Here is a 16,555-nt window from a genome sequence, read left to right on the forward strand (position 1 = left end):
ATCAACTGGAATGATTCATCCATCACATATATTTAGTACAAATATATCTTAAATAAACAATTCTTAAATAATCGTCGTTGTCCTGAAATCGAATAAAAATATAACAGTTATATTCAAAAGTATAATATTTTTCCAGGTTAAGTTCAATTTAAAACTTAACCTTCGTATATACAATAGGGAAGTCTTAAATTAAAAATATAAATATCTGCCCAATGAGTTATAAAACTGAGTATCCACTTTAAATTAATAAACTACCTATTTTAAACTACTTTTGATTCACTTGAGCGGTTCACACTGAAGAACAAACATAAATGATATCTAACACAGCCTCCGAAGTTGCTTGGAATGTGCTTTTTTTTAAACGAATATTGGAACCTTTTTTATCTTCAACGTTGATCACTATTTTGACAAATTATCAACGCATAAGTTATGTCGAAATATCAGGTAGGCAAGTAGCCATTCGAGATATTTTCGATGAATACCAGAAGATAAACTAGTTTCCATTTCAACACCCATATGCTAATATATAGATCGTTAACATATTGTTGGAAAGATGTAGAATATCAAGATGGGTAAATTCGAACTATCAAGGTTTTACACATAATGGTCCTCACAAAAATGGACGTACACATTTTAATTGTTCAATTCTGAAAGGCAAATGGGGTTTGGAATACAACAACTGTTATAAGTTGGTCACAATCATTGCAGTTGAAACAGGAACGTCAAAATTTTCAATTCACTTTTTTGTACAATTATTCACAGAAGAAATACCTGATTAGGTTGAATGATGGATCTAACCTAATTAAACCTTACATATCTTAGATAAAGCGAGATAGTTTTAACTTTAATAAAAGTTCAGCAGCCGTCGAAAAGTAAAACCATCTATCAGTATATCAGAATTAAAAGTGAATGTTCACAAGAGTTAGAAGTTTAGATTGGGAATGACAATAATCTTTCCTAGTGGAATGCATCAACTGAACATTCGAGAGTTTATTGCAGATCTTCGAGCTTTAATTGACATTAAATTGAGGCTACACAGACAAAGCGCTAAAACGATACAATTTCATTTACGGGAATCCAAACAAAGGGGACAATCTAATAACCCCAACAAAAGTTGGAAGGGTTCAAGAAGCTGTTTAATGAAGTCAGTCTTTTTTGAGAATTTAGAATCATTTGCTCGCTAATTGGCACAGGCGTTTTAAAAGTTGATGCTGCCGTAAATATTTCGATATTTCGCCAGTTTTTATTGTTTTGTTTCATTTCTTTTTGTTGTCGATGTTTCGAAGATATTCATATTTAGGAGAAAGTTCTAAATTTTTTTAGGAACACGTAGATACCTGTTGAATTGTTGACCACGAATACGCGGTGAAATTTAAGTTATATGATCACGGGGGGTAAATAAATATATGGTATCTCATAGATTGGAATGTTTTATTGATTGTCCGAGATTCATACTCAGTTCAGGTATCGTGCACGTCTTTTTTTTTTCAACTGTTGGTTCATTAAACTCATTTAAAACGCTACAGGAGGAATGTAGAAGGCACTGGTTTTAAAGGAAGTAATTACGAATTCAGAAAACTGCCGGAAGTTAATGATCCAATTCATTCGTGAATTTTTTCGATCTTCGATTTTTGTTCAGAAGATTATTGAATAATCCCCGATAATACTGCTCTAACGTGTCCATCAAGCAAAAAAGCCACCACGTATTCAACCAATACACGTGGCAGCTTTTTACACGTTCATCTGACAACGTTAACTGGCCCATCTAAAGAAGTAAAAGACAAGATGAACGGCGAACAATTCGAACCTCATTCTGACGGCCGAACACTCCAATTCGTCCCTGGGATAAAAGTTTGCAGGTGGCGGTTCGTCCCCTATTTTGCAAGTTTCACCCCTCTCGGTGAACTGAGAGGCGCAGATCTCCCTGCATGGGGGGCAAACTATACGTCCTTTGTGCAGCCACTCGTTGCTTATGATCTTGATATGTATCTCTTGATTTGCGTGGTAGCAGGTATAGGTGTAGTTGCCGACAAGTATATGGAGTCTCCCGTTCTCGCACCTAGAAACATGAGTGGTTTTTATTGTCAGTAGGTACTTCGTACATAATGAAAAAGAATGAGGACCATAAAAAAGGTGGAAATATTTGAAATCACATTGCCATTAATCATTTACCCAATAGATATACCCAAAAACGATATTATGAATACTATAGTTAGTGGTCGTTCTATGGACGACGCCCAAAGGGCGTCGCGGAAAATTTTGTATCTCAAGAACTTCGGGAAGATCGCGAGCAGGTTTTTGAATAGAACTATATACTATCGGAGGTAGCTCAAAAATGCGTAAGTAAATGGGCAATTCTGACGTCTACGAAAAATCGAGTGTTATTTCACAAGATTCCCATCGATGATCAGAGAAAATTAGGTGAACTTTGACAATCAATGTCAGTTCGTGATTTAAAGGTTACGTCAGTTTTGACTTAAGTATGGTTGGCGACACTTAACTAAGTGTCGTTTAAAGTTAATGGACGCTTAATTTTATTCCCAGTTGCACGACTGGGGCTTAACAGAATCTTAAGTAAGGGGCCCTTAAGTTTTTATATCTAGTGATATTTCAGTTTTTCATTTTGGTGCAACTTCATCCTAGACCAATAAAGCCATTTCATTGGTTGGCCGGTTGCCGATGATCGTTGTCATTTCATTAACCTAACTTTATTGTCCTGTCAGTCAGTGTCAAGAATATCATTATAATGTTATCAAAGAGTAACAACTTTTTGTTGTTACTCTGTTGTTGAATTAGCATTAATATTGATAATGATAGTCAAATAAAAGGTACCTAAGTTTATATAAGTATAACACTTTCTTTGTAAGGTCTTGTGTGAATTTGTTTTACTAATGTTGAAGAGGAACGTGAAGAAAATGCCCTTGTTAGTACGAATACGGTGAATGATTGCCAAGCAAGTGGTGGTAATTTACGAAGGGCACTCAACTTCAGCTTCTCAACAGAAGTTGAATTTGAAGAAAATAATTTGTTGCTAACTATAGTATGATTTGTAACACCAAATTGAAAATTAAAAAAGACTGATGGCATTACAATAAAGGCGAAAGAAAAGGCTTGGTATTCAGTAATGAATTCATTCAATTTTCAAAATCCATCAAAAATGGAAGTTCTGCAGCCAGTTCAACAAATTATTTTAGGTTAGAATCCCGCCCTTAAATACATAAGTGGTCATTACAGGAGCGCTTAAATTTAAGGCTAGCTTCAGCCATTTAAATGTCACTTAACAGTTGGTGCAACGTAATTTAAGTTAAGGGTTCATTTTAAGGGACACTTAACACTAAGTGCGTTTGGTGCAAACGGGTCTAATTTCGTGAGAACCATAGAGGTTTTGGGGAATATACTGAGAGCGTCACTCTTGTCATAATCGCAAACATCCCAGATCATCTCACCTGTAACCATAGCAGCCGGAACCCCAATGCTGCCACTGCCTCATCTGCTTACACGACCGTTCCTCCCACATATGACCAGAATGCTCGAAGCACAGAGACATGTTACCGTATCGTTCCAGAGCGAAATTCTTCTCGGGCTTGGGGTTGTTCTCCACGAACTGACAGTGGGAACCCCTCACAACCACGTTCTTGGCCTTCCAAGTGAACTCCTGTATGTAGGGGCAGTAATCGGCTAACGCCACGGAACCTGCATGAAAAAAAATACCAACAATTCGATTTCAGATCGATATACTACGTCATTGGTCTAACCTCCGTAATAGCCCTCCTCCCCAGATTCGACGTATTTGATCTGGTCGAAATTCTGGTAGATCTTCGGCAGGATCTGCTCGTGTCTGATCAGGTTACAAAGGGCGACAGAGGTTCTGTCGTCCGTGCATTCCGTTTGCAGCGGATCTCGCTTCACCTTGTTGCAGAAGGGATGTATGGACATCCCCCTATCAGCCTTCATCGATATCCATTCCTTGCAGCTCCTCATCACGAAATCGCAGCCTAAACCTGAAAGAAAACGGGAATATTCGAATCACGTGTCAATTGGGATACAAACGAATAAAATTGAGCCCCGAACAGAACCTTGAAGAACTCCACATACACTCAGAAGCGCTGTTAGAGAGATTAAAGTGGGGACAAACCTTTTCCCCATGTCATTTCACCGGCTTGCGAATAATTGGCCGTGTACCAACCGGTGTCTTCCATCAGAGCCAAGGTTATCCTTGAGATTATTGGGTTCTGGGTGTGGGTACCTGTCATGGCTTCGTTTTCGAAGACCCTCTTCTCCCAATGCGTCAACACCGTACCGTCCTCACCCTGGTCTTCTAGTTCGGCGCCTTCTAACTGGGAGCAGTTGAAGTAGTTCCTCACTTCCCTGACCACGTTTGGTGTTACCTGCAAATAAAACGAACGAAAGTGAAATGCGTTTCTTGAACTTCGCTCTGAAGTATGAAGGATATGAATTTTACATCATCAGTCCCCTAGAATAAGGTAGAAAAGTAATTTTTGCTTTGATTGAAGTTGGAACGCCTACCAAAGTAGCGTAGACAAAGGCAAGTGACACTTCAGTCACATGTGCGATATCTGAAAATTATGTATCGCCTTTGTCATGTATGTGCCATGTCAGTGCTACGCTACTTTGGTGTACGCTCCCCTTTACACGTATTAAAGCATAAGAAAGATAGCTATGCCGTCCAAGCGATCTCTTCACTATGCATTGTGAATTCCATATTTCCAAATTTATCTTCCAAACACAATTTTGTACAGAAATCATTTATATCCTCCTTAACTATAAGTACAGTTCGTAAATGAATTCTTAATAATTTCTAATTCAGCAACGTCAACTACCAAACTAACAACTCATTGTGATTCCACATCTCTCTGAACCAAATTTCACATTTCTTCCGTTGTTTACTTTCCGAACATGTGATGTGACTCAATTATAATTTCGCCAGTCGAATAGAAACTTCAGATAAATATCTAATGAGATTCGTACGATGGAACATAAGTTTTTCTTTAGTTTCTCCAACTAGCTGCTCACCGATTAGCGTATTGCCTGGATAGAACCTACGATGTTTGATGAAAAATTCGAACGAATGATAATCTAATTTGACGTTCAAGTTCTTCGCATACCTGAGGAATTCATTAATTCCTCTTTGAACGTTCAAGACTTTATTCCGAAGAATCCTTACGTTCAAATTGAGTGCTCGTTTCCCAGAAAATTAATTTGAAGAAATCCTCTGTTGACATAAAACAACAAAATCGATTTACTGGAAACGAGAAATATGACGGTATTCAAATTCCCACTCAACAAAGTATGATAAGGGGATTTATTCAGAAATCGAATTTGATTTCAATTCTCATGCAAACATGCACGTTTTATTTGGGAGCTTGTTGACAATTTTGTCGCCCAAAATTATAATGACTCACGGACTGGTCAATCTTTCAAAACATATTTTGAATTAAGTAAGATTAGGATAGTTCAACAGTACGAATGTATCATGAATGTAAGCAAATGGTAACCAATGGCAAAGTTCGCTTGACCAAAGATTAAGATTGGATTAGAGAAGAAGAAGAAGAAAAATCATATTTCCATAAATGTTTATTTGGGATGGTTTAAGTTGGAATATTTCTCAGACTCTAGAAAGAAAGAGCCTTATTTCCTTATTCCACTGTCTCATCCAATTAATCTGTTTCCAACATTGGAAAACAACAAAGCATCATTCATAGTCAAATATACGACGAGTATAAAACGAGCCAATTGACCCATTGAACTTGAAATATTCGTCTGTTGCGAAAACATTAAAGGAACCTAAACAACATAAATCGATCGAAATACGACGTAGTTCACGTGATCTGATAATATGCAGTCAGGGTTTCCCTGAATCGACCATTTTTTGGATGCCCGATTGTTCGATGATAATTCAGAACATAGAACAAAGAATCGCATATAATACGACGATAATGATGTTCCTTTCGCTTTGACCGGTACGAAATTCCCACACAATAGAAAGTATCATTTGTTCTTTATTCAGCTCTATCAATTGACACGCGAGTTGAAGATATAACGAGTGTTTCGAAAAAAAACGTTCTTGAATTTCTATTAGCACGAATGGAGAAAATTTCTTCTTCCTCTTCTTCTTCTTCCTTTAACTATGGTGAAAATTTGTTTTTCGATCTGTCAGATGGTTTATTTGGGTTAGGTGTTCGTTATGAAAAATTTACTGAGTTCTTACGATTGAGTATTGGAATTACCCAGATCTGCTTAGCAGCAGGCTCATTCAGCTGATGTGGAAATTTGTCCGAATGGCCTAAGCAGCCGTGGACATAGTAAAAGGAAGAAGAATTTCTACTCGTGACCAATCCCAAAGGTTAATTTACAGAAACAATAAACCAAAAGGTCGATTCGCTTCAATGCATTGAACGAAATTAGCCAGTCAACGGCAGAATTCCACATCCGAAGTACCCACAAATTACCATAATTTCATAATGAGCCGAGTTTTACGCTACTCAAATCGTACATCCAGTTTTTTCCAGCCAATCTGTTACATCACGAAGCTCGAGATGAATGAGCTTCGCGACAGTGAAACAATTATTATTGTAATTCGTAACGTATCGTGGGAATTTTTTCTTTTAGATTTCGAGGCGTGTATCAGTTAGCACAGCCTGTCACCCACATTGTGTGTTAATTGGACGCTTGTATTGTTTGTGGTTCATCCTCGTAAACGGAACTGTCGGCGTTAATTAGATTAATTAACGCGGCGCGAGCTTGATTCGTGGTCGTTCCAAGAATAAGTCGTGTCTTCTTATCGTAAACGGCTGTTAATTTGTCGGGAAATCCCGGTGAAATTGATACGGATGCAGCTCGCGGTCATGATTTGATGAAAACAACCAAAATACGCATCACAGAAAACACCCCACGATTTACTTTATGATCCACATGACAGGTTCATCGAATAACCTCCTATTTTGGCAGCTATCATTTTTTCGGATTTTTTCTATTTTTGCTTGGTGACGCAGCGGTTTGGACAAATATTTCAACCTTGTCTATTCCAATCGAACTTTAGTTTTATGGAAAATTACCCAAAAAAATCATAATTAAATTCTAAAATACTGAGGCTAAAAACAATATTCTATGTGATCGATCGATATGAAATCCCCGATCTGTGATAGATTTTATGATCAGACTTTGGCCACACAGATCTATGATCGTCCATAATAACCTCAAAAAAAAGTAATTTGGCTATGTGAAGATCGTATTATTGATGATGATCTTAGGAATCACTTACCATCATATCCACCGGTCTAGGCATGACGCCCGATTTCACCAACCAGTTCTTCCTCACGAACGTTTTGATGACTTTATCGCTCCACTGGTAAGTCTGCAATTTTTCGTTGAGGAAAGGTTTGCCGGTGTCGTTGTTCCTGGGCGTGTAGGGAGTGCCGTCTGGGTCTCTGTAGAAGGCAAATAGGCTCATCGAGAAGCCGAGAGCGTGGAGTATTTCGTGCTTAACCGTGGACAGCAATATCTCCAGATCCTGCCTCTTGGTACTGATGCTATCCGGGCATAGGTTCGCGTGACCGGCTATCGGCCTGTCCAGGGCGGTTTCCTGTTGACAGTGGGCCGCGTAGGCCACCGTTAGGGGTTTGTTACATCTGGAATTATACAAAGAAAGATTGACAGTTTGGTCGAGATGGTCTTCTGTTTTCTATGGTCAGTATGGAGATGTTTTTCTTGGTTAACCTCTTTTACTCCCCGCTCAGCATGAGCTACATATCTTCAGTGAAATTCTGGTGCCTGTCGATTTACTTTCAAGTCTGAAAATTGATTTTTAGGTGGATCTGTAGCGAGTAACCGAGACCAACAAAATAATGTTGTCGTTCGTAAACGGAAGCTCTTCATCTTTTAACCTTTAACCGATACCCTTCGTGTTGCACCGCAGTTGGAAGCAGATCAATTATCCTATAACTATAGCAAACGGCGGAGTTCAAACTTAACCCTTAGAATCCTCAAATTTCCACGGAGAAAATCGATATCGAAGACATTGACTCCGACGAGGCGCAGTTGGGCGTTTAAGCGTGAGAAAAAATTCAATTAGGTATGCGGAATAGCTGACACAATACGAAAGTTTGTCCCGGTAAATGTCGAAGGGACGTTGTAGAATAGAAACTCCAAGAAGTTGAAATGATGAATATCGGGTATCTTGCCGTTCTAACAGAGGCATACCTTGTGAATTATTAAGTTATGCGAGAAATGCCGGCTTAAGGTTGACAGTCCCATAGCGTATTTATGAGGGAATAGACTAAACTTTTCTCCAAGTGAGATGGGAAAGTTTGGAAGCAATAGGGCATTTTTGAAACTGGGTTTCTTTCGTTGGTATAACTTCAGCAGCCAGCATAAATGTTCGTCTACAAGGCGAAATATCAGGGTATTTGAGACAAATACTCGTGAGGTAACTGACCAAAAAGGTTTCGTATTAATCGAAAGATTGTTTGTTTGATCGTCTATTTATTTGAAAATATGTATTACAATATTTGAGCATAGAACGAAGTTTTTGGCTGCAACCTTCTTCAATGTTCACATCTCAAGTTTCTGAATCATCTATGGTGTCAATGTCAAATCGAATGACCATGGAATTTTATTCTTCTTCTTAGTTATTTGTGTTCGTTTTCTTGATTCTGAACTGACGTTTATAGAATTTTGATTTTGTTTGACGAAGGTACGTCATTTCGAGGAACTCTCTTGATTTTCTGTTGCATGGTAAGATTTCTTTTTTCTCTCAACAAGATCCAACTCAAGCTCGGAAATATTCACTCGCAAACTAGTGATTGTGGTTTCAGTTCATTATTACCTGTAGAAAACCTGCAAATTTCACGAAGAGGTTGATTTGTTTCAAGATCATTGAAATATTTCAACTTTTTTCCCGTTCTATGATGAGCGTAAGTCGAATGGGAAGTCAACTTTTCTAACAAGCTACGCAGCCCTATTCAGCAAGAATGCAAGCGTCAGCAAATACTGATAGAACCTGTATTTCTACGAAAAAAGTTCTTATTTACATGCAGAGCTCCGGATGACCCTGAGAATTCTTACACCTATTAGAATGCTGGTTTAACTGGCGTTAAAATTAATCAATAAACAAATTATTGTACTATTTATGTAGTATTGGTAATTCCACGTCGGATAACGGATGTTTTTCTTCATTTATCCGCAATAATAACGACTTATTCCGTTTATTCAAAACCAATCGCATTAGAGATTAAATTCCCGAACTGTTGGAGAAATGTTCGAGGATACGGGGAAACCTGAAAACTAATTTGTAACTGCGATAGCCTGTTTTGAATATATCCTGTATCAGTTATCCTCCCACTGATATTGTTTTGAAAGCCAAGTTGGCGCGGGAATATTGTCAACATTTCCAATTAGCGTATGTAAATAGCAGAATACATTTAAACTTGAATCGGGAATTTGCAGAGCCACTTTTGTGGCTGTGGGTCATAAATTCAGCCGCTGAAAATCATCAGGCACAACCTCTGTGGTTTCAGCGATGCATTTTTCTTCAAAATTTCAAATCGATGGAAAGAAAATCATTCCATTCTGAGTCCAAGACGAAGTTTCGGAAATTGCGGGAATCTCTGAAACTGCTAATCCGATTTTCATAAATTTCAGTAGACTTCTGAAGATGGTGAAGATGGCATTAAGGCACATATTCAAGCATGCAAATAATTTTGTTTCGATTCAAAATGCGCGTCTTCTGACTGGATTTCTGAAGGTTTGTTTCAATCATGGTTCTTGAATTTTGAAGCTGCTGCACTGAAATTTCTTAAAATCTGTTAGGAAAACCATGTGAATAGAAGTTATATAGTAAATGATTAGGCATGAAGTTTTTTTTATACTCACCTCTCAGTTTGCATGGCAGAAATATAGAAGATAAAATCGGCGTCCCTCACACCAGGCCCCTGGGGGGACCCTTCTACAACATGACAGTCTTTCCCCACAAAATTACAAACCCTACACGCCTCCAAATGTTCCTCCGGAACTTCAACTTCCCCACAAGTCGTTTTTTCCTTACATTGCCCAATGCAATAAGTAACCCCGTCTTTGACGAATATTTGAGTATCCTGACACTTTCTCGTTAGTCTGATTACATTCTCAACCCTCCTCACGTACAGTGCCTTCTCCCAAAATTGCACAGCCTCAGGTAGAATCGTGTTATTTATCAGAATGAATCTTTCGTCGTCCAGTCTGTGAACGCTGTCGTCGTACCTCAAAAGTATCCTCAGAGGTTGATCCGCGCTCCTTTTTTTCATAACATGAAACGGTTCGATTTGCGTGTGCATAACTTCGTCATGTTTCGGGTACAAGTGATTGCAGACTTTAGCCGCAGTCACATTTTCCACGCCCAAACCAAAAACTCCAATTATTGTTAATAACAGGTGTAATTTCCAGCAGCACTCCGTTTCCATAGCTTCCCATGAAAACATCGCGTAAACTAGGTTAATGTTTATTGTCACTCTGACATTTATAGCGTACTTGTGGACCTACCGTCACAGAATGCGATAATCTTTTTCTCCGCGATTCGGTGCGAATTAACCAGCCAGATCCGCGTCGGTACCGCGGTGCACTGAAGGAAACTTGACGCAATACTGGTTTTGAGAGGAGGGCGAAGAACCTATGCTGCGCTGAACGAAAGAGAAAGGAATAATTTATTGAATGAGCGCGTGGGCGACGAGTTTCGTGGCAAATATTAGGATACTCTCCGTTTCGTTGTTGGTCGTGAAATTCCGCAGGTTTGCCAATGTTCGAATAATAAATTAATATGTCCACCATCTTCTACAGGTTCCTTTAATTTCGCAGTTTCATTTTTATTCATTGAGATGTTTGTCAATTTCAACTTTATCGTTTCAGGAAGCCAAAAAGCCAGTAACTCCGGCCCGATCGCTCAGTTTAAGAAAAACCGACTCACAGAACAGCGTGACCGCCAAGAAACCAGTTAGAGTGCAACGATCAAACTCTCGGAACAGCATCGTCAGTTCGAGAAGCTCCCTCAACAGCTCTGCCTCTACCAACACTGTCAAGAGGAATCCATTGAGGAGTGGTATCTCCAATGTTACCAACACGAAAATATCGACGATCTCGAAAAGTTCATCAGTCAGATCGCCTCTAACTACGGGTAATAATAAAGTGCCTTTAAAAAGGGTGTCTTCCGTCAGTAGCTCCAGTGGTAGCTCAAGCAAACCTCCAAGACCACAGGGACAGTCTTTCATGAAACCCACCACTTCTAGCGCTACCAAAATAAACTCAAATGTTACCCCAAATAGGACATCTGTTAAATCGAGGAACTGAACCGAGATGTAGAAAATAGTAATAAAGGTTAATTGACGCAGCTTAAAAAAAGCCGCATAACAATTTAAATTTGAAACGATCGGCGGAATTCAATTTTTTTTCTTTATGAATTCCATCGTTTAGTTTAAAGCGAAAACTTAGTTCATTCCATGTAATTAAGTTTTATCAAATTCACGGATCAACTTTTCTTGATTCGATTACGTGCAATATCATAAATATCGAATAAAATCGATGTTCATATCTGAACATCAAATGTCTTAATTGACTTGAACCTGTATTTTTAAACAACGAAAAATCCAAGACTGTTTATAATACCTGAAATATTTAGCGTTCAGGTGCTAAATATGATTAAAGGTTTTTTCCCAATAACCTTACAATCAAATTCCGCATTAAATTTCAACCCTCACCCTGTTAAAAGTATTCATAAGCAAATTATTCAGTTAAACGATTCGCTATTCGATCAATTTTCAAAACCTTTTAGGGTAGGAAAGGTTTTTGAGGTTAGCTTTGCCCTCCAGCAAGTGCCTTCAAGAAACTCGAGTTTTCAGAGAATGAATAAATAAAAATCTAAAAAATAATTCATTTTAATGGTCAGGTCTCAAGAATTATTAAAAGTAATGGTATAAAAGAGAAGTCTTAAACTAGAGTCTACAGAAAATATTTCTAAAAGTTTTTTAAAATCTTAATTCTAAACATTGTATATTTATTTTTTATTTTTCTCTTAATGTATATCGTTACATGCTAAAATTTCTAATTGTAATCTCTTTCTCAGTCGATATTTCAGTATTACGAGTAAGTTTATCAGCTAAAATAAATTAATCAATGCTACTTATTCATCTGCACTTACAACTCACTTAAGATATAGGACAATTATTATTAAAGATCTTTTCTATTTTTATACATAATGAAATAACTAATTTATACATATACATTCATTTGTTACCAAATATCCACCAGAAATAGACAATTCAAATCAGATTGTTGTTTTTCTAAGCCACTCTGTAATACTTATCACCAAACCATTCACTATGGTCACTCAGGAAACTGGAAGAAAAAGAGACGAATTGCCATTGACGTAAGTAGTATAACGTGAAGTTAATAAACCTCATAAACTCTATGGTTTTTTCGATGACTAGTGAAATTTCTGTAAATTCACGTCGGGATTCTCAGAAGTCAACATCTTATATAATATAAATATCCAGTATAACACTTACTCTATAAGAAGTTCTAAATGTTCAACAACAACCTTCAGTTTTTCCTGTGTTATGGTGGAAGCAGCTAAAATATCTGATATTTTCACCATCAGTCTAGTCAGGTGTGTAGCTCCGTAAACCAAACATGGTGGCAGAGGTCGTTGATTATACACAAAATCTGGAAGGGCTTTCCAAGTGATAGAATCTGCTGAAGATGGACCAGCGGAAGTTTCCGCTGAACTGCTACTGGCAACACTGTAAGCAAAATCAAAAACTTTTCTATGTTCCTAACCTACGTTCACTCTCAGCTTATTAGTGGCGGCATTTTCACATTGAGAATTTTCGTTGTCAACGTTTAAAAATAAAATTGTGTCCAAGATATTTCATTACCTATAAATCGACCATTCTTACCTGGAACCAGGTTTGTCATTGTTGGCGATAGCAACAGCTTCCACTGCGCCGATGCTACCATTTGAAGCTTGTTGATTCTCTTGATTTGCATACGACCTCAACGACTTCTTTCTTGAAGTACCGACATTGCTCTCCTGCTCAGCAATTCTATTTTTTTGAACCCCATTCTCTGCTTCAGTCGCTGATTTCTTGTTTCGTTTTGCTTTAGTGTCTTGCAGAACTCTTAGAAAAAATGTTGGAAATGTATCATCTCAAGAATAAACGTTCAAATAAGAAAATTAATAATATTCTCACAAGAATATTTACTGATTAGGCGCCGTTTACAGTATAATTGAGAAAAGTAACAAGTAAGTCAATCTACTTCTATTTATTTATTCATCTAATACGATGCTTACGGATTCATAGATGTGATTGATGGATATACCGCTTGAGACGTCGGATAAAGATTCGGACCTTTTTCATCTTTATACAAGAGTAAGTCGTTCAAATAATTATCGAAATAAATTCTGACGCCATCTAGAAATTCCCTAAATGATAAAATCCTGCAAAAAATAAAATGAAACATCATGAGGTGAGTTTTAAAAAATTTCTCACGTTTTGTGTATTTCCATAAGAGAAGGTTTCGGTGGAGGATTGCTCCTATTCCTAGTACTAGTTTTTTCAGTGCTGTTGCTCATTTGCTGATGTACATAATGTTTGAAATAAATTTCAAGAATAGTTGCCACATTTGGCTCACAAGGCAATATATGCAACTGAAAAAATGATAAAAAAAAAATAAAACGAGGTTGAAGATGGACAGACTCACCATTTTGTGATTATTGATTTTATAATAGTCGTTTGTCAACAACTGTTTCAAATTTGGTGTTATTTCAACGGGCATATATTCTCCATCAGTTGAAGATTCATCTTCCGAACTGCTTGAGGCCTGTCCTTCGTCTGTATCCATTCTTGCCGGGCTACCTGAACTACCATCCTCAGAAGACTGAGCTGCTGTACCTTCATTCGCTTTTTTTGTTGGTTTTTTCCTATCTTTTCGATACAGATAGGCACCACTTGAAAACAAACATTTTGAACATAATTTAAATTTTATGGTAACTAATCAACATGATTCAACAAAAATATAACCTCAGTGAAGATTATGAATTTTTCAGAATGCAATAAAATGGATAGTTATTGAATTTTTAATTCAAGAAATAGTTATTGTAATTCACCTCTTCTTTCTTTGGCTTCTAGTCAACATTTTTGGGACAAAACACTTAAATATTAACAACACACAATCACATAAAGTATAAAACAAATCTATATCATGTTTCTGGAAGAGAATCCCTGAAGTATTCCCACATTTTCAACATATGACTTGTTGAGAATCAAGATGGTAACATTTTTATGACTTGACAGTTATCCTAATGAAAAAATTCAAACTCACAGTTGTAGCTGTGACTTTTCAGCAAGATCCCATTGTAGCTGTCTATTTTCAGGAGTATCTTTCAGAACAAATTCTTCACTAACACATCTATCCCAAGATGAATTCCAACCCTTGAAATTGGAATACACAGTAGACACAATAGACATACATATAGTATATACCTACTTGGAAATGTATTAAATACTCTACACTTTTTTTTCCTTTCTGGTCCTTATTGAATACTACGTCTAAGACCTGTAAAAAACTGAATATATTGGGGTATGTTACAGAAGACTCAAACAAACTTTCGAGTCATATAAGACTTTAGCTTTTGTTGGATCAGGTTCGTAGCATAATACTCTTTCTCCTTCGATAAACTTTGGTTTGAGACCTCTAGTTGAAACCATTCTTGGATAATTTCTGCCATTAAATTGAATTGCGGCTTTTGAATTCAGCCGATTTCAATTTCGGACAACAAAGCCCAAACATTTCTCCACTAAACAAAGACGTAACCTCACTTCACATTACAGGCAACTTCGAATAAACCGAAACTGACAGATAGTGGTGCCAAATGCCAATGATTGTGGGCTAGGACCAGAAACCACAAAGAATTCACTTGTCACTTCTTCGGTTGGCACAACTGAAAAAGGTCAGTTGGCACAACTGAAAAATGTCAGTTGGTACAACTGAAAAAAGTCAGTTGGCACAACTGAGAAAGGTTAGTTGTCAGTTATGCGATTGGCAAAACTGAAGAAGTCAAATATCACTTGTCACTTTTCCAGTTGGCGCAACTGAAATACTCTATGACCGAATTTCTCATATTTTTCCCTGGATATTTGAAATATTAGATTTTGCCAGCGCTACCCTCGCCATTACACATATTTGAAAAGGAATAGCATAATATCCCCCTCGAAATGGTAGTTTAATTAAAGCTGAATGAATGGAAGGCAAAATCAAAGAAAGGCTTTGTTTTGACCGTTTAATTTTCACTGTATAAGATATTGAAGTACTTATTTCTTGCCATAAATGATAGTTTTTGTGCCCTATCAACAATATCTGGGCATCTTCTAGGTTCAATCAGGCGAGTGTTCCGAAAAAAGCCCTCATGTCTTGGAAAACCATTTGTGCCGTCGTTAAATGTCATTATACCTGAAATAAGATAAATTATATGACCTAATTGAGACTGAAAAAGGATTTCGATTCACCTAAACCACTTATTTGACCTCCCCTGAACTCCCCTTCGTATCGCATATTGTCAGATCTCCAAAAGGTTCCGTAGCCATGAAACCATCCCTTATGGAACTCCCCTTCGTATCTACAAAAATGAAACAGAGTAGAATTTCAGATGACACCATCGTTTCCAATTACCTAGCACCATCTGGAAAAACCAGTACCCCTAATCCGTTGAATTTTCCATTTTCGAAACAGCCGCTGTAACGCATGCCATCCGAGAAGGAAAGATGGCCTTCACCATGTGGTTTACCTGAAGAGTCCCAGGTTCCCACATATTGTGTATTATCTTTGTAATGAAAACCGCCACTTACTGCAATTCCAGCTATAAAAAATCACTACAATCAACAATCATTCCAAAAGATCTGAAGCTAGTTCTACCAATGGAATTCGCTGTAATAGAATATTTCGTTGGCAAAACTGGTGCGCATTGAGTGCATACTCAAAATCGAATATCCCTCTTTGTCTATGTCTATGGTCAAAACAGATATTTGATATTCTGTGATCCAGTGCAGCACCAGTTTTACCAATCGAAAAGATTTATTCAGAAAATTACCTACTTCTATTTCTGAAAAAGTGAATCCATAGAAGGGCCTAATTCGAAATCTCTTCTTTCTCGTCGAGAAAACTTACCTTGCCTCACTTCACTTTCAACCAGTTATTTATATGTGGAAATTCAATGAGGAAATGGCGTAGAGAACTATGTTGGGAGTTGAGTTTTATAATTCGATAGTCTTAATCAAAATCTACTCATAAATGAGGGCTTATCCAATGGAGTCAATCTACTATGTGAAATAATATCTTATCGAAACTATCAACGTCCTGCTAATATTCATCACAGGATACTTACTCATTTTCATGCACCACAATTCAATTGTGAGGGCTTCAAATTTACGGTAAAGAATGTCAGGCTGGTTTTGTAAGACTTCTAATATCGATCAGCAGAAAACCTTATAAGTAGGACTGTCGTATATTAGTT

The 16,555-nt window shown here is 37.4% G+C and overlaps 4 protein-coding genes and 1 long non-coding RNA gene across 8 annotated transcripts in view; 2 read left to right on the forward strand and 3 right to left on the reverse strand.

Annotated features, from left to right (window-relative positions):
* The window catches only part of LOC123318513 (inverted formin-2), a 50,975-nt gene extending 38,662 nt beyond the window's left edge, over positions 1 to 12,313 (forward strand). For all 3 annotated transcript variants that reach the window (XM_044905149.1, XM_044905151.1, XM_044905150.1), the window contains exon 27: positions 10,900 to 12,313. In XM_044905149.1, coding sequence (XP_044761084.1) covers positions 10,900 to 11,337 — 438 coding nt within the window. In that variant the 3' untranslated portion in view covers positions 11,338 to 12,313. The remainder of the gene's footprint in view (positions 1 to 10,899) is intronic.
* LOC123318514 (leishmanolysin-like peptidase) lies at positions 1,415 to 10,640 on the reverse strand. Its single transcript, XM_044905152.1, has 6 exons — positions 9,892 to 10,640; positions 7,283 to 7,649; positions 4,136 to 4,388; positions 3,756 to 4,001; positions 3,447 to 3,693; positions 1,415 to 2,059 (listed from the first exon to the last, which is right to left on the reverse strand). The coding sequence occupies exons 1-6, from the start codon at positions 10,473 to 10,475 to the stop codon at positions 1,753 to 1,755; spliced, it is 2,004 nt and encodes a 667-aa protein (XP_044761087.1). The 5' UTR covers positions 10,476 to 10,640; the 3' UTR covers positions 1,415 to 1,752.
* Positions 7,233 to 9,147, forward strand: LOC123318518. Its single transcript, XR_006538317.1, has 2 exons — positions 7,233 to 7,369; positions 7,830 to 9,147. It is a non-coding gene; the product is annotated as an uncharacterized LOC123318518 (long non-coding RNA).
* LOC123318516 (male-specific lethal 3 homolog) lies at positions 11,906 to 14,886 on the reverse strand. 2 transcript variants are annotated; one of them, XM_044905154.1, is made up of 9 exons: positions 14,652 to 14,886; positions 14,533 to 14,601; positions 14,368 to 14,477; positions 13,747 to 13,993; positions 13,536 to 13,693; positions 13,337 to 13,483; positions 12,942 to 13,163; positions 12,552 to 12,785; positions 11,906 to 12,381 (listed from the first exon to the last, which is right to left on the reverse strand). In XM_044905154.1, exons 1-9 carry the CDS (start codon positions 14,751 to 14,753, stop codon positions 12,327 to 12,329), a joined length of 1,344 nt encoding a protein of 447 aa, XP_044761089.1. In that variant the 5' UTR covers positions 14,754 to 14,886; the 3' UTR covers positions 11,906 to 12,326. The 2 variants fall into 2 exon arrangements, with proteins under 2 accessions (XP_044761089.1, XP_044761090.1); XM_044905155.1 differs by lacking the exons at positions 14,368 to 14,477; positions 14,533 to 14,601; positions 14,652 to 14,886 and adding an exon at positions 14,153 to 14,314.
* A 425-nt stretch (positions 14,887 to 15,311) lies between these two features.
* LOC123319080 (MORN repeat-containing protein 4 homolog) lies at positions 15,312 to 16,482 on the reverse strand. Its single transcript, XM_044905926.1, has 4 exons — positions 16,427 to 16,482; positions 15,715 to 15,901; positions 15,552 to 15,661; positions 15,312 to 15,495 (listed from the first exon to the last, which is right to left on the reverse strand). The coding sequence occupies exons 1-4, from the start codon at positions 16,434 to 16,436 to the stop codon at positions 15,326 to 15,328; spliced, it is 477 nt and encodes a 158-aa protein (XP_044761861.1). The 5' UTR covers positions 16,437 to 16,482; the 3' UTR covers positions 15,312 to 15,325.
* Positions 16,483 to 16,555: the final 73 nt, after the last annotated feature.

Source organism: Coccinella septempunctata, chromosome 8 (genome assembly GCF_907165205.1).
Source record: "Coccinella septempunctata chromosome 8, icCocSept1.1, whole genome shotgun sequence".
Taxonomy (NCBI): Eukaryota; Metazoa; Arthropoda; class Insecta; order Coleoptera; family Coccinellidae; genus Coccinella; species Coccinella septempunctata.